The 26,407-nt window shown below is 44.1% G+C and overlaps 1 protein-coding gene across 11 annotated transcripts in view; it reads right to left on the reverse strand.

Moving 5' to 3' along the window:
* Positions 1-26,407, reverse strand: part of EPHB1 (EPH receptor B1) — a 350,847-nt gene that overhangs the window by 185,510 nt on the left and 138,930 nt on the right. The window contains exon 4 of one of the 11 annotated variants that reach the window (XM_042853438.2): positions 11,080-11,220. The exons of 9 other annotated variants lie outside the window; for them this stretch is intronic. In XM_042853438.2, coding sequence (XP_042709372.1) covers positions 11,168-11,220 — 53 coding nt within the window. In that variant the 3' untranslated portion in view covers positions 11,080-11,167. Of the gene's footprint in view, positions 1-11,079; positions 11,221-11,504; positions 11,700-26,407 lie in introns of those variants that run through there. One more of the 11 variants, XM_024108396.3, reaches the window with a different exon arrangement.

Here is a 26,407-nt window from a genome sequence, read left to right on the forward strand (position 1 = left end):
GCTACCCAATCTTCAAATTCTTCCCCTAGTAATATACGTGTGCCCCGCTGGAAGCACAAAGGTTGCAGAGGTGCAACTGAGGAGATAATGTACTACAGTGGGGTGTCACTGGCATAGTTAAGAGCAGCATTTAACCCAAGTAAGCTTTATTACTGATGATGATGCACAAGCCTGAAAGGACACAGCTTTCTAGTCTGATCCAAGGCTGAGTTTGCAAGACTGGCAGCTAGGAGAAAACATCTTTTTACTTGTAAATTGAGCAAATTTGATTCAGAAATCCCTGAGACACAATAGATGCGGGACAGTCACAATAGATGCGGGACAGTCACAATACCCTTTATGCAAAGTCACTTTACAGGATAGACATGCATTTTAATGCACTCTGCTGGCAATAATAAAACGAGGTGAAACTGCAAGTTTAGGACTTGATCTGGAAAGCCTTTTGTGCACGGGACTCTCAATGAACAGAAGTAGGAATATGGCGTACAACATGATTAGGATCCAAGTAACAGAGCACTACTTTGACATTAGCCACTGTGATCCTCAACATTTACTGTATTGTAAGAGGAGAGTGCTCCGTACATAACAGGGGAGCTGGGCCATATAATTCAACTCCCTTGGGAAGTAGTTTCCTCAACTAGAAGGTTAAAGATGGGTAAACACTGTGGAAAGAAGACCTTTAGCTACACGCTTGTCTGCACAGGGAAATTGATCAGGACAGTTATTGTGGAATAGCTCCTCATGTGGACAGTCTATTGTGGAATAAAAGTAACTTTATTCCAGAATAATCAGTGTGCTCACAAAGTACACTTTTAAATAAAGTGACTTTTATTCTGGAATAGAGTGTTCAATTCCAGAAGAGCTATTGAAAAATAGCTTATTCTGGTCAATTTCCCCATATAGACACGCCCTACAATCACCGCCGCTCTTGATTCTTGTAAAGACTTGGACTGGGAGTTGGGACTTCCAAGGCACCTGGCTAGGTGGGACCAGTCACCTGCATAGCAACAAAGTAATATGGCCCAGACCTGTCACATGCAACACAACTGATGAGAAGCTACTAACAAAGAAACATGGAAATTCAAGCAAAAATTTATCTGGGGAGTTGACTAATGTTGCCAATCTACATACTAAAGAAATGCTAACAATCATGTGGTCCTATTATCAGATGGAGATGTTAAATTTGTTAAGAGCAATGCAGAAAAGGCAGAAACATTTAATAAATATTTTTGTTCTGTATTTGGAAAGTAGCAGGGTGATGTACTTGAATCACATGAGGATCATGAAGTACTTTCCAGTCCATTAGTAACTAAGGAGGATGTTAAACAACACCTACTAAGGATAAATATTTTAAAATCAGCAGGTCCAGATAAATTGCACCCAAGAGCCCCAAAAGAGTTGGCTGAGAAGATCTCTGGCCTGCTGATGTTAATTTTTTAATAAATCTTGGAATACTGGAGAAAGTCCAGAAGACTGAAAGAGTGTTAATGTTGTGTGCCAAGATTTTAATAGGGCAAGTGGGATGACCCAAGTAACTATCGGCAGGTTAGCCTGACATCGTAGCTGTAACAGACTTTTGTAAGGCATTTGACTTAATATCACATGACATTCTGATTTTAAAATTAGCACTATACAGTATCAACAGAGCACACATTAAATGGATTCAGAACTGGCTAACTAACAGATCTCAAGAAATAGTTGTCAGTGGGGAATCATCACTGAAAAAGGGGTGTTTCATAATTTGTGGAGGACAAAAAGAGTGGTAAATAATTGTGAGAAGTGCAGGGCCGGCTCCAGGGTTTTGGCCGCCCCAAGCAGCCAAAAAAAAAAAAAAAAAAAAAGCTGCGATCGTGATCTGCGGCAGCAATTCGGCGGGAGGTCCTTCACTCCCAGGCGGAGTGAGGGACCGTCCCCCGAATTGCCGCCGAATACCTGGACGTGCCGCCCCTCTCCAGAGCGGCCGCCCCCAAGCACCTGCTTGAGAAGCTGGTGCCTGGAGCCGGCCCTGGAAAAGTGGGCAATCACACAGAGCGACATGAATTGCTTGTTAAGCTGGCTCATTCAAACAAAATATGTTTTCATATAGCCAAAGGCAAGGTCATACCACTAGGAACAAGGAATGCAAACCATATCTGCAGAATGGGGGCCTGTGTCCTGGAAAGCAGAGACTCTGAAAAGGAGCTAGGGGTCACAGTGGACAAGTAACTCAACACAAGCTCCCACTATAACATTGCAACAAAAAGAGTTAATGCAGTCCTTGGCTATATGACCAGGGAGGCGATTTTACATTTGTATATGGCATCAGAGAGACCAATATTGGAATACTGTGTACTGTTCTGGTGTCCACATTTTAAAAAGGATGTTGAAAAACTGGAGAGGGTGAAGAAAAGATGAACAAAAAACGACTCAAGAGCTGAAGATAATGCCCTACAGTGAGAGACTTAAAGAGCTCAATCTGTTTATCTTATCAAAAGAAGATTGAGAGGTGACTTGATTACAGTGTGTAAGTACCTTCACCAGGAGAAAATACCAGGCTCTAAAGGGCCCTTTAATCAAGTGGAGAAAGGCAGAACAAGAATCAATGACTGGAAGTTGAAGCCTGACAAATTCAAAATTAGAAATAAGGCTCAGATTTTTAACAGCAAGGGTTATTAACTGATGGAAGAATCCACCAGTGGGAGTAGTAGATTCTCTGTCTCCTGATGTCTTCAAGTCAAGACTGGATGCCTTTTTGGAAGAGTTTTTTTAGCCAAGCACAAGCTATGGAGCTCAGTACATTAGTAATGGTGAAATTCTATGGCCTGGGTTATACAGGAGGTCAGAATAGATGATCTAATGGTCTCTTCTGGCCTCAAAATCTATAAAGCTAGCCTAGGGATACTGAATGAAATGGCATGTGCTCCAATATTCTGTTTACCACAATGAGGTGTCTTCTATCATTGATACACTAAGCATTTATGGATGAATTTATTTAGTATGAAAGTAAGTTACCTGCAAAGAATTCCCCAAGTATCTTGGGAAAATAGTTCCCTCCTCCCACAGTATCTGCTTAAATTCCTGGCTCAATGTGGGTATCAGTACTAATAACCATCTACCATCTCAGGCCCTTGGTTCAGGAGCAACCTTGTCTGCATTCGATCCTCTGAAGGTTTTTGACATTATCCTGCCATTTGGGTTTCAGAGAACAGCACCGAGGACATGCACAAGTAGCAAAAAGGAACCTGCTAAACCCAGGTGACAGGGAGAGGGCAAAGAAGGTGATAGTGACGCTTTTAAAAATGGTCGAGAGTTCTCTATTTGGTTTTTGCTTTGCAACCAATAAACTCCCCTTTAGGATTTAAAGAAAACTCTGTGCAGGCGACGGATTGATTCTGGCTCTAAAATTCAATCTCTTTACTCAATCTGGGTAACAGGCAGATGTCAGGGGGTCAGGGCCACCCTTTCTTTCTTTATGACTAAATGGAAGGGGAGGTCCGAAAATGTTTTACTTTTGGAACCCGGGTTCCCGGTATGGAAAGTGCTGTAAAATCATCCTCAGTTGGCTGTGCAGGGGTCTCACAGCACAACGAGCCAGTCACCGGGAATATGTCTACACTTAAAACGCTACAGCAGCACACTCACCACAGTTCTCTTGTCCCTCTGTGGGAAATCCACCTCCTCAAGAGGTGGTAGGTTACCATAGCTATGGAGTTTTCACACCCCTGAATGAGGTAGCTATGCCAATTGAAGTTTTCAGTGTAGACCAGTCAGCCCAAGAAAAGTTTTTGTTTTGATATCTAAAAGGACTGTCTTTTTGTTCTGTGTTTGTACAGTGCCTAGCTCAATGGGTTCCTGGTGCTGGACTGAGGGCTTGTCTACAGGGAACACTGAGGAAAGTTAATCTGAATTAAGAGAATGTGTACATTAAAAGTGTATTAGTGAAACTGCATTAAATCCCTGTGTGGACACTCTCACTCAGAACTAAAGTGGCCTTAAAGGTAATTCCAATTAACTTTCCTTAGTGACCTCAAGTTACAAGCTCTAAGACTCCTAGGCACTATAATCATACAAATAAAATAACAATAATCAGACAAAGTAATCCAAAAATGGAACCTGAAAATGCCATGTTTGCAATGGAGTAAAAAGCACTCTCTCTTTCTAACAGGAATTAATTAAGGATTTTTTTTGTGTGTGTGTGTGCTAGTCCTGTTTGCTCACTCCCCTTCCATTTAGAAGACATCAAAAGCTTGTTAATGATGTCAGAGGAGTAGTGTAGTTAGCACTGATACTGTAAAGAAAGGCTCAGTTGGAAGTGATGCCACAGGAAATGTTCTGTCTAGCTAAAGAGTCATCCCTGAGTTTACAATACCTGCCGACACCTGTACAAACACACACACACAGACACACCCAGGTACACAAAGATAGACGAGCACAGACTCTCCCACACAAAAATACACACAGGCTCATGGATACTCCCAAATGCAGTGAATGGATGTAGACTCACTCTCACATAGTACACATGCTCTAGATACTGACACAGATGGAAGTGCCTCGGGGCAGGGGGCACACAGAAATACCTCTGGACAACTCCATGCCCATCATCAGCCACAAAAACACAGACACATGCACACAGGTGTCTGCATTTTAGCACCCATCAGCTCCAGTCTGGATACCAGGGCCTCGTGGGGGAAGGTACCACACACCCCCACAGGCTGACATGGTCCCCGCCTCAAAAAGCTCACGGTCTAATTTCAGACAGGATGCTACAAATGAGTGTGTGAACAAGAGGTGGGCACAGGAGAGGAAGAGGTGGGAGGGAACAGGAGTAAGTTCACATAGTTGCAAAGGATAGCTATAGACTCTGGATCCTGCTAGGTGCCGCGTGCTCTGGCCCCATCCAGAGAAGCACTGAAGCACCTGTTTAAGGTTCAGCATTTGAGTTGTTGCATTAGGGTATGTCTCCTGTGCAGCTGGGAGCCAGCCTGAAGCCCAGGCAGACAAACTGATACAAGCGGGGCTCAAGGGAGCACTCCGAAAATAGCAGTGTGGACGCTGCAGCTCAGGCTGCAGCTCAGGCTCTCAAGCCCACCCGACACTCTAGTTAGGTGCTACATCCCTCTGAGGACCTGGAACTTCGTGCACAATGTTAAGCACGTGCTTTCATGCTCTCCTGTATCTGGCCAGAGAGCTCAGCATCTTGCAGGATCGAGCCCTCCATGCACACATTGATGGTTTCACCTCCTTTAAAGGTTTTTTAAAAATGTAATTAATAAATACCAGACGTGTCTGTATTAATAAATAAAGTCATAGCGTCATAGACTTTACGGTCAGAATGGACCATTATGATCGCCTAGTCTGACCTCCTGCACAACGCAGGCCACAGAATCTCACCCACTTACTCCTATAATAAACCCCTAACCTATGTCTGAGCTATTGAAGTCCTCAAATCATGGTTTAAAGACTTCAAGCTGCAGAGAATCCTCCAGCAAGTGACCCGTGCCCCACGCTGCAGAGGAAGGTGGAAAACCCCCAGGGCTCCTGCCAATCTGCCCTGGAGGAAAATTCCTTCCCGACCCCAAATATGGCGATCAGCTAAACCCTGAGCATGTGGACAAGTCTCATCAGCCAGACACCCAGGAAAGAATTCTCTGTAGTAACTCAGATCCCACCCCATCTACCATCCCATATCTGCCTCTCCACTTGACCATCAATAGACATATGGTTACTTGTAAGTGTCACAAGAGAAGTAGGTCCAGAGGAACACTCTGAAGTAGGAAAGGGAAGTGACTTTCCCGGCTTGCTAAGGCAGGGATTTGCATGCCTATGGGGTGGCATGGAAGAGGGTGTGAAGACAGCTGGGAAAAGCAGATGAATGGGTGACCAAGAGGTTCCAGCAAGGCTGGAGTCTCATCTTGGATAAAGACCTGTAGAATTGGACTTAAATCACTAAGGACTGAAATGCAACAACTGGTTTTAATACTAATGTGTTGCTGAGAATTTTAAAAGCAAAATGAATTTACCAAGGCTGGAAATAGTCATTCAGTGTATATTCGCTCTCCCACATATTTATACCCACCATAAAGGCCCACTATCTGTAATTAATTATAATTAATTTAATTAATTTATAAAGAGAGCTCCCCCATGAATATTAATAATGGAACAATGGAATAATTATTGTTCCATGAAGCAAAGTGGAGGAGTTGTTGGGGGGGAGGGGGGGCGAGGTTTGAAAGAGAATGTTGAGTTAATGAGAGATCAGAGAGTTTGAATGACTACTGTCGCTTTATTATTTATTTACATGCACATCCTATGCTGCCACCTCTCGAGCAGCCTAGTATAGAGATACTATCATGTCATCTAAAGCTGTGCTGGGTTAGATGATAAAATCCCCTGCAGCAGATTATGGTACAGCTCACCCTATCAGCACTGGTGCTGAAAAATAAGTGATATCCTAATGTACACCAGGCCTCTGTCTCTCATCTTCTCAGTGGCAAAACCTCCAACACCCACCTCAAGTGAGCCCACAGGGCCAGAGGTGCTGGATGGCTGCTCCTCAACAGCGATGCTACAGACCACTCTTAGTGTGCGATTGTTGAAAATAGCTCCTTCACAGTGTGGCACTCTGCAGCATAAGCACCCCTGGCTCCTGTATAGCACTTTTCAACCAGTCTATTTCAAAATGCTTTATGCAAGAGGTCAGTACTGTTATCCCCATTTTACAGATGGGGAGATTGAGGCACAGAGACTTGCTTAAGGTCACCCAGCAGATGAGCTGGGTCTAGAACACAGGTCTCCTGAATGACAAGCCAAAGTGCTATTCTTGAGGCTGCATTGCTCTCCTCTACCCTGCCGGTATGTCTGGATTTGGGTGCACTCAGAGATCTGACAACCGATGTGCATGGCAGTTACGAAATGGATTGTCTTTCCTTCACTTCGCAAGCAAGTCAACAAATGTGCTCACCAGTCAAGTGATAGTCAGCTGTGAATAAACTAAAGACTCAGGGGGTAGGTACTTTGTGAGGTCAGCAAGAAAGAATTATTATCCTCATATTCCAGCTAGGAAAACTAAGGCCTAGAGAGGATTCCTGAGTGGTGCTGTGATCTTGTGGGGGTTAAGCCTGGGCCAGCTAGTGTGGAGACCTGAGTTCTAGTCCTGGATTTGTCTCTGACCTTTGGCATGATCTAGATCAAGTAGCTCAGGCTCTAGTGGTCTCTGTTTATCCACCTGTAAAATGGGATAATGATAATTACACTGGTTTACAATTTTTGAGAAGTCGTCTGCTTCAGAGATAAAATGTGCTATTTATTATGTATTTTGATGTGCTGAATTCAAATATGACAATTAAAACAACTGATTGGCTACTGTTTCTAAGATATTTAAGTTTTTACATTTTATGTCTATGTATATTGTGTAGATAGTAGAGTTTTAATCATAAATTGTAAACCTAGGTCTTTTCATGTGTTTAAGGTTGCTTTACATGATAATATTTCACCTGTCCTGTTTATGTAACACTTTAAAAATCAGCAAAGGGGTTATATAAATAAAATTTATTATGAAAGAAAAGGCAAAAAAATATTATGTACATAGTTTAGTCCTATTCAGTGTCTACTCGGCGCTTCTTGGCTTGTCTCTTGTATTCATTAAATGGAGCATCTCTTGTCACTGTCCAGCAATAGTCTGCAAGCATTGATGGGCTCCATTTGCCCTGATAGCGTTTCTCCATTGTTGCAATGTCCTGGTGAAATCGCTCGCCGTGCTCGTCGCTCATTGCTCCGCAGTTCGGTGGAAAAAAATCTAGATGAGAGTGCAAAAAATGTATCTTTAGTGACATGTTGCAACCAAGGCTTTGTATGCCTTGAGGAGGTTTTCCACCAACAACCTGTAGTTGTCTGCCTTGTTGTTACCGAGAAAATTTATGGTCACTAACTGGAAGGCTTTCCATGCCATCTTTTCCTTGCCACGCAGTGCATAGTCAAATGCATCATCTCGAAGAAGTTCACGAATCTGAGGACCAACAAAGACACCTTCCTTTATCTTAGCTTCACTTAACCTCGGAAATTTTCCACGGAGGTACTTGAAAGCTGCTTGTGTTTTGTCAATGGCCTTGACAAAGTTCTTCATCAGACCCAGCTTGATGTGTAAGGGTGGTAACAAAATCTTCCTTGATTCAACAAGTGGTGGATGCTGAACACTTTTCCTCCCAGGCTCCAATGACTGTCGGAGTGGCCAATCTTTCTTGATGTAGTGGGAATCTCTTGCACAACTATCCCATTCACAGAGAAAACAGCAGTAGTTTGTGTATCCAGTCTGCAGATCAAGCAAGAGAGCAACAACCTTCAAATCGCCACAAAGCTGCCACTGATGTTGGTCATAGTTTATGCACCTCAAAAGTTGTTTCATGTTGTCATAGGTTTCCTTCATATGGACTGCATGACCAACTGGAATTGATGGCAAAACATTGCCATTATGCAGTAAAACAGCTTTAAGACTCGTCTTCGATGAATCAATGAACAGTCTCCACTCATCTGGAACGTGAACGATGTTGAGGGCTGCCATCACACCATCGATGTTGTTGCAGGCTACAAGATCACCTTCCATGAAGAAGAATGGGACAAGATCCTTTTGACCGTCACGGAACATGGAAACCCTAACATCACCTGCCAGGAGATTTCACTGCTGTAGTCTGGAGCCCAACAGCTCTGCCTTATTCTTGGGTAGTTCCAAATCCCTGACAAGGTCATTCAGTTCACCTTGTGTTATGAGGTGTGGTTCAGAGGAGGAGGATGGGAGAAAATGTGGGTCCTGTGACATTGATGGTTCAGGACCAGAAGTTTCATCCTCTTCCTCGTCTGACTCAAGTGAGAATGATTCTGGTGCATCAGGAACCGGCACCTTTCCCAACTGGAGGCACCATGCAGAAGTAACAATTGCTGGTGTGATCTGTTGGCTCTCTCCAAATCATTGGCACTGCAAAAGGCATAGATTTCCTTTTCCTGTTCAACCACTGGCGAAGATTTGTTGCACAAGTGTTGCAGCATATGTGTGGGGCCCACCTCTTGTCCTGATCTCCAATTTTGCAGCCAAAATAAAGGTGATAGGCTTTCTTAACCATAGTGGTTATACTGCGCTTTTGTGATGCCAAAGTCACTTCACCACAAACATAGCAGAAGTTATCTGCACTGTTCACACAAGTACGAGGCATCTCTGCTCACTTTGGCTAAACAGAAATGTGTCCCTTTGCAAAATCAAACACTGACAAATAAGAGAGCATAACACTGTATGATTTCTAGAGCTGATATAGGGCAATTTGTTCAGCAGAGTGATGTAAGCTTTGTTATGATTGCATCATCCATGACTTCTAGGAATAACATGATGCAATTCATATTATGTATGATGCAATACCAGCTTCAGATTGCATCATTCATTGTTTTGCCTAAAAAGCAAGTACCGTCCAAACCCAGTCATAGATTTATTCATAGATCCAGTCAAAGATGTATTTTAGTCATTTCTGGTTTAAATTGAGATCCCTTCCCTTTATAACTCACTTATCCTCCGCCGTTCCCAAGCCAAGGGTCGTATATACTGACTCAATAGCATATCTTGAAAACTAGAGCCAATCAACAATTTTAAGCATCATTTTCATTCTCAGTGACCCAGAATTAGTAAAGTTTGACTACATTTATTTCAGAAGCATTTTGGCTGTAGAGCAGTGTTATCTCCATCACAGGGATGCTGTGAGCCCTAACTAAATGGTATTTGAAAAATACTATTGTGCAAGTGCAGAGTATTATGAAATGCAGCCAGTGGAAGAAGTGGGACTTACAATCCAAGAACTTTGGGCTTCCAAAGCAGGGCAGTTGTGTCTAGGGAAGCATCCCATCCTCCAGGGAGAATTTCACACTACCCCAGACTTCTTAGTAATGTCCGCCAAGCCTGTAAACTGCTTACACACCCTTACACATTTAGATTCAGGGAGAAAGAAGAACAGGAGGACTTGTGGCACCTTAGAGACTAACAAATTTATTAGAGCATCACATCAGCCATACCATCAGGGGCTCGTTCACCTGCACATCTACCAATGTGATATATGCCATCATGTGCCAGCAATGCCCCTCTGCCATGTACATTGGCCAAACCGGACAGTCTCTACGCAAAAGAATTAATGGACACAAATCTGACATCAGGAATCAAAATACTCAAAAACCAGTGGGAGAACACTTTAACCTGTCTGGTCATTCAGTGACAGACCTGCGGGTGGCTATATTACAACAGAAAAACTTCAAAAACAGACTCCAACGAGAAACTGCTGAGCTAGAATTGATATGCAAACTAGACACAATCAACTCCGGTTTAAATAAGGACTGGGAATGGTTGGGCCATTACAAACATTGAAATCTATCTCCCCTTGTAAGTATTCTCACACTTGTTATCTAACTGTCTGTCTGTGCTGGGCTAGCTTGATTATCACTTCAAAAGTTTTTTTTCTCTTAATTAATTGGCCTCTCAGAGGTGGTAAGACAACTCCCACCTGTTTATGCTCTCTGTATGTGTGTATATATATCTTCTCAATATATGTTCCATTCTATATGCATCCGAAGAAGTGGGCTATAGTCCACGAAAGCTTATGCTCTAATAAATTTGTTAGTCTCTAAGGTGCCACAAGTCCTCCTGTTCTTCTTTTTGCGGATACAGACTAACACGGCTGCTACTCTGAAAAGATTCAGGGAGCACATTTCACAGCAAGTCCAGTGTCCCAGCCATTTGTCAAACTCATCCACAGAGTCAACTGCACCTAGGTGCCCCCCTGCATTCAAAGATTTAGGTCAAGACCAACATCTAATAGAGAATCTTGCATGAGCATGAAAATCTTCCACAACCACTGAACTAATTTTGTTCCAACACAGCTTATTCCTTTCGATCTTACTGAGATCTGCAAATGCACCATGTCTGGGAAAAAAAACCTGGTTCAGCCATTGCTGAGTTACTCATGCACTTCTCACTGCTTGATTAGAGCATGCAAAGGCCCATCTCTGTTTGGTAATGCAAGTTCTGCATGCACAGTTGCATGGACCACTTCTGATAACAGTGCACTTGGTGTCTTCAGTTCTTGTGTCAATACTTCAGCCTTACAGACAACAAACTCTTCTAAAATGTAGCCAATATAAGGCATATTTTTAATCTCAGGGGTTATGAATAAAGTGTTCCAATTCCACTCTTGGGGTTTATATCTTCAACAAAACCTGCAGATAAAAATAAAGCCGTATGTCATGCAATTGGGTGCAATTTATTCTCTCTCTATTACTTCTATAGATGAACATCATTTATATAAATTTTGTATAATTTGTCTCTTTACTAATAACACCTCCTATTCTACCCTAAGCAGCTAAATGGAGCTTGCCTTGAGTCCAGTTGCATTGATTTCCCATGTTCCTGTGGAGAAGCTATTATCAGCCCTAATCTCAAGAACTGTTAGGAGCCAGAAAAGCCTGGGAACACAGAGAAGCAATTTCTGAAACTTTCATCTTCCTTTTTCAATCCTTTTTTTCTGCTGTTGTTTGTTCTCACCTTCCCTGCGCTCTCTTTTTTAAAAATCTGATTTTATTGTCAGATGACCATTATTTTATCGTGTCCAGGATAACTTTGTTTTCCTCCATCCTTCTTACTGGGACAGATTGATTTGTATCTGCCAGTAACTCATATTTGATATAAAGTAACATTCCTGTGAAGAGAGAGATATAAGAATTAAATGAACCCTGGGCCCTTTAAACTCAGCTATAAGACAGACAGTGGTCCATGTCCAAGTTAAAGCCCAAAGTTCACTTCCACTGATGTTAGCAATATTAGCAACCCCTGGTGCAGCTGAGCCACCAACTTCTTCTCAGGGCAGGTCTAACTGCCTCAGTGCTTAAAACACTGGCAGCCTATCTATACTGATGTTCCCCAGCATTGCTTATACCTCTGGAGCTTAACCAGTGATAGCAACAATAGGAAATTTTTGCAAGAATATAAGAATGGCCAAACCAGGTCAGACCAGTGGTCCATCTAGCCCAGTATCCTGTCTTCCAACAGTGGACGGTGCCAGGCACTTCAGAGGGAATGAACAGAACAGGGCAGGGCAATTATTGAGTGATCCATCCCCTGTTATCCTGTCCCAGCTTCTGGCAGTCAGTGGTTTAGGGGCACTGTGACCATGGGGCTGCATCCTTGACTATCTTGGCTAATATCTTTTGATGAATCTGTCCTCCATGAACTTCTCATTCTGTTTTGAACCCAGTTATTCCGTTGGCCTTCACAACATCCCCTGGCAATGATCTCCACAGACTGCCTGTGTGTTATGTGACGAAATACTTCCTTTTGTTTGTTCCAAACCTGCTGCCTATTAATTTCATCAGGTGACCTCTGGTTCTTGTGTTATGTGAAGGGATAAATAACACTTCCTTTTTCATGCCAGTATTTAGCCTTAGATGGAGTTTACCACCAGCTTTGGGCTGCATTCCCAAGCAACCCAACTCCAAGAAGACCCGGTCCCGGCGCACCGGTGGCCGCTACCGGCCTCACACCATCCACGGGCACCTCTTAATGGTTTCACGCCCTCTTGAGTTCAGGTGTGGGGATACCATGATTTTATATAGTAGCATTATGATATTTTATGTCTTATTATCTCTCCCTTTCCTAATGGTTCCTAACATTCCATTAGCTATTTTGGCCATTGATGCACAGTGAGCAGATGTTTTCAGTGAACTATGCATGACAATTCCAAGATCTTTTTCTTGAGTGGTAACAGCTAATTTAGATCTCATCATTTTGTATATATAGTTGGATTACGTTCTCCAATGTGCATTACTTTGTATTTATCAACATTGGATTTCATTTGCTATTTTCTTGCCCAGTCACCCAGTTTTGTGAGATCCGTTTGTAATTCTTCACAATCAGCTTTGGACTTATCTTGAATAATTTTGTATCATCTGCAAACTGTGCCACCTCACTGTCTATTCCTTTTTCTAGATCATTAATGAATATGTTGAACAGCACTGGTCCCAGTACAGAGCCTATTCACCTCTCTCTACTGTGAAAATTGACCATTTATTCCTATCCTTTGTTTCCTGTATCTTAACCAGTTACTGATCCATGTGAGGACCTAGTTCTCGCTAGTGGAGATAAGGCCTGACCTGCTGACTGTTGAAAGATTAGGGAGAAGGGAACAAGTGGGGCACAGAGGATGTTTTCTCCATAGAACTAAGGAACTTCCTCACTTTATTACTGTTCTTATACATTATTTGCATTGCAGCAACACCTATGGGCCCCAGTCATGAATTCGACCTCCCACTACGCTAGGTGCCAGACAAACAGAGATCATCTCTGCCCCAAAGAGCTTACAAGAGACAACAGATGGATGCAACAGACAGACAGGGGAAGCACAAGGAAACCACATGACAGGCAGTGTCTCAGCGCACAGGCTGTCTGGCCAGCGTCTGGTTTCTTTGGAAGCATCACATGAGGGAAGAGTTTTAAGGTAGGACAATGAGATGACCTTGTGCATATTTAGGGAGAGCACCTCACATGTAAGTGCATCGGCTGTATCTAGATCACTTATGCTGACCATTTCTTTTGATTTAGTCTGATCTGTGATCCATTGCATAGTGCACTAGAGACCTGACGTTCCATTGCAGGCTTCGCTGCTGACCTGCTAGGAACAGAACTCAAGTCTCCCGAGTCCCAGTCCAGGACAAACAAGTCCAATTGCCACACCCCACTGTGTGTGTCTTCAGGGCAGGGACTGTCTCAGACAGATAGCTACTGCAGTGTCTGTGATACTTAGCAGTAGGAGGTGGCAAGCAATTTGCCTGTGGAGAAGACAGCGTCAAGCTTTGCCTTCTCTCCTTGCTCAGAGTTCTCCCTTTCTCTTTGCATGGATATTTATTAATGGAGAGTCTTACACAGTGGATGTGCAATTCAATTTGGAGCATTTTATCAGTTTATCCCTCCCTGATTTATTACACCAATATGGCTAATGGCTGAACACTTCGCATGCAGGTGCAAGCCATTCTGTGCCTGCTCCACCTGGAAAGCTCCTGCTGCTACAGGGTTTTCCAGCTGGCATCTGACCCCTTCCCCCAGCCCAAGACTTAGAAGCCAAAGCCTTTTAAGGAAGAAAGAAAAACTCTACAAAGCCCATAGCTCGGTGTCTATAAAGAGAAGAGTTTTAACCAGTCCTTTCAGTAGAAGTTGCCTTAGCATAGTGGTTCTCAATTTTTTTTTATTTTTTTTTTTGCAGACCACTTGAAAATTGCTGAGGGTCTCGGCGGACCACTTCACGATCTTTCCAAATGTTGTTGTACCATTAGCTAACTATTGTAAAGCGCTTTGAATAAAAGCACTATATAAAAAAACCCTTAATAATAATTAACTTTTTTGTTCTACAAATAAAAGCACACAACTCATATTTTAATATCAGTAGTATTACCTTTCTAATGCAATGGATGTGCCCTCTCTCCCCCGCTGTGGCAGCCCTCAAGTTGGGGCTGGGAAGGAGGGGGGTCCCTCCCTCTCTCCCCCGCCGCAGCAGCCTCCGAGCTGGGGCTGGGAAGTGGGGCCATCTCTCCCTGGCAGCCTCAGTCCTGGAGATGGGGAAAGTCGCCACTTTCACGCATGCTTGGCTCCACTAATTAGGTGGGTGGCTCTTGATTCTCTCGTGTGCGGCTGCCCAGGTGCGCACCTTAGAGGGAACTATACACGGACCACCTGAATGGAGCTCACGGACCACTGGTGGTCCGTGGACCACAGTTTGAGAACCTCTGGCTTAGCACAAGCCCCATGACAAGACTGTATTTCCAGAGCTTATAGCCAGACTTTAGCATTTGCAGGAAGCTGAACAGGTCTCTATTACGCTGAGCAAAGCTCTACTCTCAGAATTATTCCTGGAAATTTTCTCAAATTCTGACTCACTTTTCAATTCAGCAGTGTTTTCATCCCCTCCCCCAGCCCCCTTTGTTCACTTCACCACAACCATCTAGGCACTACTAAATCTAGTTGCTGTTTGCCATGGAATTGCTCAAGTTCTTTTTTATAAAGTTCCAGTCATCTAATCAAAAAGGAGAAACACAACCATGTGACTTAGACAACCAGTCATGCATAGCAGATAATGAATAGTCAAAAGACCATCTGAATGAATAGTTCACGGACAGCTCATAGGCTTCAATATATTTGCACAGACTGTTCACCTGTCTGTGGTATTTATCTGGCCTCCATGACTGTGTATCTGAGCTCCTCACAGACATTAACTTAGTTATCTACACAATACCCCAGTGAGAGAGGGCAGTGCTGTTATCGCCATTGTACAGATGACAACTGAGGCACAGAGAGACTAGGTGACTTTTCCACAGTCACACAGGAAGGCTACAGCAGAGCTAGGACTTAAACCCAGGTCTCCTAGGGTAGCGCCCTCATCACTGGACCATCCATCCTCTCACCCTGCAGTGGTGAATAATGCCTACCCTTGTAAAAATCAGAGGGTGAAATCCTGACCTCCATTAGAGTCAAGGGGAGTTTTGCCACAGACATTGATGGAACCAGGATCCCATTCAAATCTTCTGATGCACAATTCATAAACAGAAAAAAGGAGGAAATGCATCAGGTAACTGGCTTGCTTTGAACAATTTGGCCGGCTCTAATACAGCTGAATACTTGCAGCGCTGGATCTTCCCAATTGGATATTATGTGCAGTCATCCTAACCTTTAACACATTCAGAAACTTGGCCCTTCTCCTTGTCTCTCAGAACCAGTTTTAAAGAATGTGTGAGGGAAACAGAGAGAAGTATATAAAAAGCCAGAGGGAGATAACGAAAAGACAACCGGAAAGGATAAGACAGAGGAACATAAGGCAGGAAGAAAGAGAGAAGCTGGAGGTTTCTCTATTTTAACAGAAGATTCTTCCACTTTAATTAGAACAATTCATGTCATCTCTTTTTTGTCCTCTGTCCCTGTCCTTCTGAAGGCTGCAGTTGCATCACCCTGACAGTCAATTAAACAGTTGCACAGGATTTCATGCCAGATGAGAAAAATTTCAGTGCCAAGTTTGCTGACTCACAGCGATCTTTTCCCATTAAGTTGTTGGCTGAGTCTCCACCTTACTAACTTCTTTTTATAATTATGATAATGTAAAAGTTTCATGAAGCAACCAGGGAATTCTTCCTTTAGCTCTTATGTCATTTGGAAGCTTCTTTCAAAGCCTTGTCTAGAGAAGGAAACTAAATGGGATGGGAAGCTTCTGACTTAGGAATATTTGGTTGATGACATCACAGTGCATGGCAAAAAGGCTTTATGGGATGTCAGAGATGATGGGTATGTCCAGACTACCCGCCATATCGGCGGGTAGCGATCGATTTGTCGGGGATTGATATATCGCGTCTCGTTAAGACGCGATATATCGATCCCTGAACGTGCTCTCCGTCGATTCCAGAACTACACTGGAGCGAGCGGCGGTAGCGGAGTCGACGGGGGAGCTGTGGCCGTCGATCCCACGCCGTGTGGACCCCAGGTAAATCGATCTAAGATACTTCAACTTCAGCTATGCTATTCACGTAGCTGAAGTTGCGTACCTTAGATCGATTCCCCCTCCCACCCCAGTGTAGACCAGCCCGATGATAAAGAGGCTTGAATGAGGATTCTTTACAGTGAGAGTCTAGTGTGGGGGCACATAGGTAACTCATGACACCTGTTCTCAGGGATTTTCATTTGTATCTTGAGATGTCCTATTGTCTAGATGCAAAGCAGGAACTAACCCAGGGTCTTTGTGTCAGTAACCTGCTGTTAGGTAATGTGCTAGATATGCACCTGGGCAACATTCTGGCTGCCCAGAAACAAGTGGTGGGAGGAGCAGAGTGCCAACAAACAGCCAGATCATTTTTGAGCCGTCTCCCTCGCTGCATCATTGATGGCATCACGGGTAGGGATGAGTGAACTTAAAACAGTGGGACAATGCAATTCAGATAAGCAGACACAGGTTCAGAAACATATCTTAGCACTATCCAAAATTCCTAGGCCTGCCAAACCGGGCTGCAAATGTCATTCACACTGACTTCCATTACTTCCTGGTTCCAGTTAGGCCAGGAAGGAAATACCTTGAGAAAATGTTTTCTTATGACACTTTGGCTCCACTACCACACAGACATAGGAAACAAAGAGAAACATGAGAATGGAAAATAATAAATGATATCCAAACATTTCCAGACTTGCAAAATATTGTGGTTCAGGGTACAAATGAGTTATGGATGCAGGTTCAAGTTGGCTCTTATTTTATCTCAGAGGTTTGCTTGTCCCTAATTAAGAGTAGGTTCAAAGGCAGGAAGAGAGCCTCGGTGTAATGAGCAGAAAAGGATAAATGTCATGCAAACATCACTGATGTGGGAAGTTTGACATCATGCTCTCTTGGATCCCATGGGAGATTGGGAAGAACAGATTAGTCCCTTTTCCTAGAAGTCTCTGGTTGTTTTAGTCCTCACCTGTAACACTAGTTCTGCTGTATAGGTGCAGTGGCCACCATGTGAATGGTAGGTGAGCAAGTTTCAGACACCATGAAAAAAAGAGCCAGGTCCATCATACAACTGTGCTGTGCACAAGAATTCCATGTGAGAGCCAACAAAGCCCTGATACTGGTGCTGTCATCCAGACAAAGGCATGGGCACATGAGGAGCTGGGTGACTTTGAGATGGATATTTGTTTCGGGATGGACTTTGTTTCAGTTTTCACCAAGAAGGTTGGTGGCTATTGGACGTCTAACATAGTGAATGCCAATGAAAATGAGGTAGGATCAGAGTCTAAAATAGGGAAAGAACAAGTCAAAAATTATTTAGAAAGTTAGATGACTTCAAATCACCAGGGCCTGATTAAATGCATCCTAGAATACTCAAGAAGCTGACTGAGGAGATATCTCAGCCATTAGCAATTACCCTTGAAAAGTCATGGAAGACAGGAGACATTCCAGAAGACTGGAAAAGGGCAAATATAGTGCCCATCTATAAAAAGGGAAATAAGGACAACCCAAGGAATTACAGACCAGTCAGCTTAACTTCTGTACCCAGAAAGATAACGGAGCAAATAATTAAGCAATCAATTTGCAAACACCTAGAAGATAATAAGGTGATAAATACCAGTCAGCATGGATTTGTTAAGAACAAATTGTGTCAAACCAACCTGATAGTTTTCTTTGACAGAGTAACAAACCTTGTGGATGGGGGGAAGCAGTAGATGTGGTATATCTTGACTTTAGTAAGACTTCTGATACTGTCTCGCATGACCGTCTCATAAACAAACTAGAGAAATACAACCTAGACGGAGCTACTATAAGGTGGATGCATAACTGGTTGGAAAATCGTACCCAGAGAGTAGTTATCAGTGGTTCACAGTCATTCTGGAAGAGCATAACAAGTGGGGTCCTGCAGGGATCGGTTCTGGGTCCGGTTCTGTTCAATATCTTCATCAATGATTTAGATAATGGCATAGAGAGTATACACTTATAAAGTTTGCGGATGATACCAAGCTGGGAGGGGTTGCAAGTGCTTTGGAGGATAGGATTAAAATTCAAAATGATCTGGACAAACTGGAGAAATGGTCTGAAGTAAATAGGATGAAATTCAGTAAGGAGAAATGCAAAGTACTCCACTTAGGAAGGAATAATCAGTTGCACACATACAAAATGGGAAATGACTGCCTAGGAAAGAGTACTGCGGAAAGGGATCTGGGGCTCATAGCAGATCAGAAGCTAAGTATGAGTCAACAATGTAACGCTGTTGCAAAAAAAGCAAACATCTTTCTGGGATGTATTAGCTGTAAGCAAGACATGAGAAGTAATTCTTCTGTTCTACTCTGCGCTGATTAGGCCTCAACTAGAGTATTGCGTCCAGTTCTGGGCGCCATATTTCAGGAAAGATGTGGACAAATTGGAGAAAGTCCAGAGAAGAGCAACAAAAATGATTCAAGGTCTAGGAAACATGACCTATGAGGGAAAATTGAAAAAAATGGGTTTGTTTAGTCTGGAGAAGAGAAGACCGAGAGGGGACATGATAAAGGTTTTCAAGTACATAAAAGGTTGTTACAAGGAGAAGGGAGAAAAATTGTTCTTCTTAACCTCTGAATATAGGACAAGAAGCAATGAGCTTAAATTGCAGCAAGGGCGGTTTAGGTTGAACATTAGGAAAAACTTCCCAACTGTCGGGATGGTTAAGCACTGGAATAAATTGCCTAGGGAGGAGGTGGGGATTTTTAAGAGCAGGTTGGACAAACACCTGTCAGGGATGGTCTAAATACACCTCTACCTCGATATAACGCTGTCCTCGGTAGACAAAAAATCTTACCATGTTATAGGTGAAAACGCATTATATCGAACTTGCTTTGATCCGCTGGAGTGCGCAGCCCCCCCCCCCCCCCCCCCGAGTGCTGCTTTACCACGTTATATCCAAATTCATGTTATATCAGGCCGCGTTATATCGGGGTAGAGGTGTAATACTTAGTCCTGCCTTGAGTGCAGGGGACTGGACTAGATGACCTCTCGAGGTCCCTTCCAGTTCTCTGATTCTATGATTTTATTATTAACTCTGACTTTTAAAAAAAAACACTTTGGGCTTTTCCTCCCCTAGCAGCTTTGACACGAGGTCCTCATTATGCGTCTGTCACATCACCACCCTTCTCCTTAGTGGAGACAGTCAGTCCTCCCCCGCCCTCCACCCAAGAACATCTCGCTCGCTCGCACCTGTGAGAAATGTCACAATATCTAGACTGCACATGCCTCTCCCCCTTCAGTGACTGCTGGGAGCAACCCCTCCCTGTCTCTTTGCTAGCTGCTCAACTGGCTCAGAGTCAGCTATTCTTTTACTCCCTTCCTCTCCCTCAGGGTCCCTCCTTGTCAATCTCCCCACCTGCTTTCTCCCTCCTCTAGCACCTCTTCTTCTCCCATTCTCTTTCCCCAAGGCTCCCCCTCTGTTTCTCCATGCCACACTCACCATGAAGCCAGCAGTGGGAGGATTTAAAGCTGCCTCTCATCAGAGGAGTAGCAGGTGCACCTCTCCTTCCCGACCCCAGGTTCTCTGTCGTAGCTCCCCGCTCTGCCCCACCAAGTTCAGGCAGCGCCCCGGGAGCCTGCTGCTCCTCTAGCTGCTGGGAGAGGAGCCAGTTCTCCCACACCAACGTTTTTTAAAAGATGTTTCCGCCTTGCTGCAGGACAAGCAGGAATGGGGGCTGACACCCGGCTGGGTGGAGCTGTGGCCCAGGAACCAGGAACTGAGGGAAAACCGCTGCCCTTGTAGCTATTCAGAGAACAAATCACGTACTGGTGTTCCGAGAGAACCCCACAGTCAAAGGAGACCCACCCATTCAGTGGAGATGAAATGGCTGCCAAATCCATCTGAATGCGGTTTAACGTTCTCTGCTCTCTTCACGAGATGTTTTGTAACAGCAGAGAGAACAGAGCAGGCATCTTACTCTACTGCTGTACTGCTGTAAGGTAGCATCCACGCAAAAGGTTAAAAGAGAAAGAGGCTTAGGTGAGACAAAAAAAAAACAGGATTCCTATCCCTGAGGTGTTCCAACTGGGGGAAACTGGGGGAAAGCAACACTTAAGATAATTTAATGTGGCTCATGTCAATATAAATGCCATCTCATTGTTTCAGACACCACTGTCAGCTTTTGAAACAATTTGCAGGCAGTAATGAAAACACAGTGGGAAGGGTCACTGTATTGAATAATGGTTCAGTGTACATTTTCAAGCAATACCCATTTTAAGCATGCAAGGGAGAATTTACATACCAAATAAATGGTTTTATAGGTGCATATTGACGTTACTGGTCCCATGGGGAACAGGATGTTTTGGAAGGTCGCTACAAGAGGCAAACATCAGCAGTAGATTTACAAAGAAAAAAGCAGGGAAAGTTTTGTTGGGGCTTGTAACTGCAAATTGATCAATTGCTCCTTATTCATTGATAACAATTGTCCCTTCCTTGCTGCACATGATATGTTGTGCTCAATTTTTGAGAACAGCCTTTTGTGAAGGCATTAAAGATCTAACAGTGCTTCTGTGATTCAGAACCATCAACATACCTGCCCTATGTGCAAGGGTTGGGAGATGCATTTCCTCGATATTTCCAGTTATGATCAACCCATCTCTGATAAAGAGGCTTAGGCAGCAAATAGCCAGCTCTGCTTGGCACAGTCTATAGCTCAAAACTTAAACCTTTGCCTGCGAGCCCAGTTAGCATTGCAAAACAATATCTTCTCTCTTATTAGCACCTGCTGCACATAAGATAACACCATATGAGATTGTGAGGAGTTACTATATGTAGGCAGCTCTGGAAGCATTTCTTAGCTGTGAAACATGATTTGCACTTTGTGCTCTCTAAGATTAAGTTATGTTAAATAACAACAACATGTGATTAAGAGCTTGTGAGCAAATTAGATATGGAGGCAGCATGTTTATGATAACTATGGGCCTCATTCTGCCATCCACTCTTGCACCCAGCTGTTCTTATCCACACACACACAGTCCCCTTGGGTTCCACGTGGGTTGCGCACGTGAGTAAGTGCTCCCTAACTTGGGTAAGGATGGCAGAATCAGGCTCTTTGTCAGATAAGATTTGTCTTCTTCTACCTTGCCTTTTCATTTTAATCCTTAATTAGTTCTCTTTTGTGTTCTGTGTCCTCGGTTGGCACAATCGGTTGTGATTGCCTTTGGTTGTCTTTGTAAAATGTAACGCAAAGAAAATGAAAATAAAACAAAGGAAACATTTTCAAAGTGATTTCAGAGTTAGATGTAACCTTTGGTGCAGAGGAGGCAGAGGCAGTGGATCTTGCAAATCAAACTAAGGCTAGGTCTACACTACCCGCCTGAATCGGCAGGTAGAAATCGATCTCTCGGGGATCGAATTATCGCGTCTCGTTGGGATGCGACAATCGATCCCCGAATCGACGCTCTTACTCCACCAGTGGAGGTGGGAGTAAGCGCCGTCGACGGGGAGCCGTGGAGGTTGATTTTGCCGCCGTCCTCACAGCGGGGTAAGTCGGCTCCGATATGTCGAATTCAGCTACGCTATTTGCGTAGCTGAATTTGCGTATCTTAAATCGACCCCCCCCCCCTGTAGTGAAGAACTGCCCTAAGTTAAATGTGCCTAGGAACATTGTCTGTGCACTTCCATGCTTAAATAGGTGACCCTGGGAGGAATTTAGAAGTGTATGGCTCCCCCTTTACACTGATGTAGCCAGAGGAAATCTGTAACCTGCATCAGAAAAGACTCCTGAAAAATATCCCTAGCGCACACAGCATCCGCCCTGCATGTCCAGAGCCTGAATGTATGCAGTGTTGTTGTAGCCCTTTTGGTCCCGCAGGCTCTCCACCCGTCTCCCACACAACATCCCACAGCAGGAAGTGTATTGGGGGCCAGGCCATGTTGTTCCTGTACCCTGGAGATTCCCCACCTGCCACAATGACCACAGGGGTCATTGTAGTTAGGACAGCACCACGATCAGGGGGCAGCAGCACAGTGATGGATTCAGGCCCATGTTTCTAGGTCTCTCCCGCCTAGGGAGGAAAAACCCCACCAAAAAGGAAAACGTGGGGAGGGGGGGAGAAGCCCCTTGAAGATGCCAGATAGAGGAGTGGGCCTACTGCCTGGCCCTAAAGATGCTGGAGAAGGATGGGGAGCAGGCCACTGCCTGGGCCTCCCCAAAAAACGCCAAGAAAACCACAGCAGGCGGAGAGCACATATAGTGGAGTGACGGAGGTCAGGTGCTGGAGACCTGGTGAGGGGCCCCAGAGATTCAGATACACGTGTCCAGCTGGGCCTCAAAATGTTGCAGGCCCCACCCATTCAAAATGACCCAGAGTTCACATATACTCCTACAACAGCTGGAGGCCTGACTCCAGGAAGTAGCTTCTTCCCTTGTGCCATGCTGTGGTTCTCTGCTATTTTCAGACTCACGTTCCACTGCAACGAGACACATCATGGTACCCGGTTTGCTTCCCTATTATTCCATCCCACATGGGTTTAAAAAGTGTTTCCCTGTGGCACTCATTAAGGGCGTAGAGTTGAATGATGTTATTTGCTCATACAGCGGCATCCAACAGTGTCACACTGTGCCATTACAGTTTACAGGCTACTCCTTCATGTGGATTAAAACACATTTTATCAGGGCAAACTGGATTCAAACAGTTGCAGATACATCCAAACACCCCGTGTTACAACACATCCCATTATGCTGCATTATAAGCAACCATGTTCTGCTGCAACACAGCCAACACTTGCATTCCGACACGTCCTGTTGCAGTGCGTTCCTTCAAGTCGCAACACACTGCATACTCTTGCGGCAAATCCCATCAGATTGCATAGGGATACATCCTATAAGCAAAGCCAGGTGGGACACACTTATCTGGTGTCATTTCTTATTGTGTTGCATCTTATTCCACTATGTTGCCATTTGTTACACCTCATCAGATTGTAAGTGTCACACAGTGAGACACGTTAACCAACAATAAAACTACATTCAGACATCTATCAACTGTTTCTTTTCCCCCAAATGTGACTGTCACATTGTGCCTGGGAGCAAATACATAATGAATAAAAAATGATTTTTTTTTTTACTTATTTTAAATGGAGATATCCCATCTCTTAGAACTGGAAGGGACCTTGAAAGGTCATTGAGTCCAGCCCCCTGCCTTCACTAGCAGGGCCAAGTACTGATTTTGCCCCAGATCCCTAAGTGGCCCCCTCAAGGATTGAGCTCATAACCCTGGGTTTAGCAGGACAGTGCTCAAACCACTGAGCTACCTCTCCCCCCATCAAAAATTAGTTGATGACTATCAATCAAGAGTAAAAGGCTCAAACCCACAATCAATTATGAAAGAAGGTGCGCGCCATCATCACCCCTTCAGACAATAGAACCAGACATCAAAAGGCTGATAGATTTAAGGTAGAAACTCTAGTCTCAATCCTCTTCTGAAAACACATTTTTCCAAGAGTCCCATGTAATTATTCTTTATTTTACAGTAGGGACGAGAGATGGCAGCTAAGATTGGGGCCCTGTTGTGCTAGGTGCTGTACAAAAAAAGAGTAAGAGACGTTGGTAGTCTCTGTCTCACAGAGTTTATAATCTAAACAAAACAGGAGTGGAAAGGAAACCAGGACCTCTAAGGGTATGTTTATACTGCAATTAGATACCTGCTGCTGGCCCAGGCCAGCTGACTCAACCTCATGGGGGTCAAACTAAGCGGCTGTTTAACTGCGGTGTAGATGTTCAGCTCAGGCTGCAGCCTGAGCTCTGGGAATTGGGATCCCACAGCCCAGTCTCCAGCCCAAGCCCAAATAGCTATACCACAATCAAACAGTCCCTTTCCAGAGTCAGCTGGCACAAGTAGAGTCGCCAACCCTCCAGAATTGACCAGGAGTCTCCAGGAATTTAAAATGAACCTTTATTTAAAGATTATATCATGTGATGAAATCTCCAGGAATACATCCAACCAAAATTGACAACCCTACGGCACAGGCCAGCCACGGGTGTCTAACTGCACTGTAGACATACTGTAAGGCTACAGGTACTATTCTTCTGCTCATGTGCACATACTCACACTAGCGCTTGTCACGCTAGCGCAAGTATAACTAGCACTTTAGACCGTAGCAGAGGCCTAGCTGAGTACATTCCCACCAGTTTCAAGCAGCTCAGCCAGGCCTCCACTGCCACTCCCCGTGATACTGCAACTATACTTGCAGTGTAGACACAGCCTAAGGCATGAAGTGACTGGCCCGAGGTCACCCCTCAGGCCAAGCCCACTGGATCACAGTGCCTGAGGGGTGACAAATGGCAAATGTTACACATACAAACACAACTAGGATTTTATGGCATCCCCCTCCATTATCTTTTCTCTGTTTGCTTGGATTGGAACTGCAGGTGCTCAGCAATTTTGAGAATCAAGCCCCCTTTTTAGTGAGCCTCTGTAGGGATTTCATAGAATATCAGGGTTGGAAGGGACCTCAGAAGGTCAACTAGTCCAACTCCCTGCTCAAAGCAAGACCAATCCCCAGACCGATTTTTGCCCTATCCCTAAATGGCTCCCTCAAGGGTTGAACTCACAACCCTGGGTTTAGCAGGCCAATGCTCAAACCACTGAGCTATCCCTCCCCACTAATTTCAATATCTTAGCTTTAGGCACCAGCATTTGAACATTTCTCAGTTTTTATTTTGTGATGGGCAAGACCTAAATTATGCCTTGGACGTGAGGGCATTCTCCTCATTAAAAGTCTGATGAATTTTCTACCATGGCTTCACAGTCCTTCCTCCTTCCTGAAGTTACTATTTAAGCACAAAAGAGATCATTTGATTTAATCGCTGTATTCATGTTTCTCCTCAACACATCCTCTGAGAAACAAAACATTGTGAGTGAAAAATGACTCCTTTTAAAATACTGTGAGCCAATCCCAAAGTATTACTTAGTTTGTCATCATCAGAATGTGATACAAACTGGGAATGGCTAATGTTTTATGGAGTCAGTGGTAATTGCGCCTGGAAAAGTACAAGTAGAAACTTCAGGAATTTGTCCTAATTTAATAGTTGGTTAGTTAGTTAGTTAGTTAGTTTCTTTCTTTCTTTCTGTGATTCTCTGTGCCTTGTCCTGATAGGTTCCTTTCACTCTTTCTTTGATTACATAGACCTACCTTTTTAGGGATACAACATGCCTTATGTTGCAAAATCAATACCTTTGCTGTATGGGTTATAGAGTAAGAAATTCATTCCCCCCGTCTCATCTGCTTCAGGCCATTTCACCCCATTTCTAAAAATCCCCTTAAGTGCATTCCCATCCTCACCTCCCCAATGGTTTTTACCGTGACTAATGTTAGCCTTATATTTCTTACCTTTCCCTCCCATTCCCCTTGAGATGCTTTTGTCCTGGAGCAGACAAAGGGTATTTTTTCACAGCGTGTTCCAGGCTCCTTTAGCACCATGTAATAATCTCCTGGAGTGTTTCTCTTACAGAGGTGGGGCAGAAGGAGATTAACCTGGACACTTGGTTAACTGATGTGTGTGAAGGGCAAGGTGAGCTGGATGCCACCACCAATGCTAGTGCAATATGAGCCCCGTTGCCAGTCCAGGTATTAAAGGGCAGCCCCACCACCACTAATGCACCAGATCCTTAGAATCCAAATCTGGATGTTCTTACTCCGACAAAACTCCCCTGGACAGCAGCGAAAGCAAAAACATGGTAAGGACTCTAGGTTTTCTCTCTCTACTCTATGGATGTTCTAGAGCAGGGGTGGGCAATCTTTTTGGCCCGAAGGCCACATCTGGGTGGGGAAATTACATGCAGGGCCATGAATGTAGGGCTGGGGTAGGGGTTGGGGTGCAGGAGGGAGTGCAGGGTGTGGGAGGAGATGCAGTGTGCAGGAAGGGGTT

The sequence above is a fragment of the Chrysemys picta genome, chromosome 9 (genome assembly GCF_011386835.1).
Source record: "Chrysemys picta bellii isolate R12L10 chromosome 9, ASM1138683v2, whole genome shotgun sequence".
Taxonomy (NCBI): Eukaryota; Metazoa; Chordata; order Testudines; family Emydidae; genus Chrysemys; species Chrysemys picta.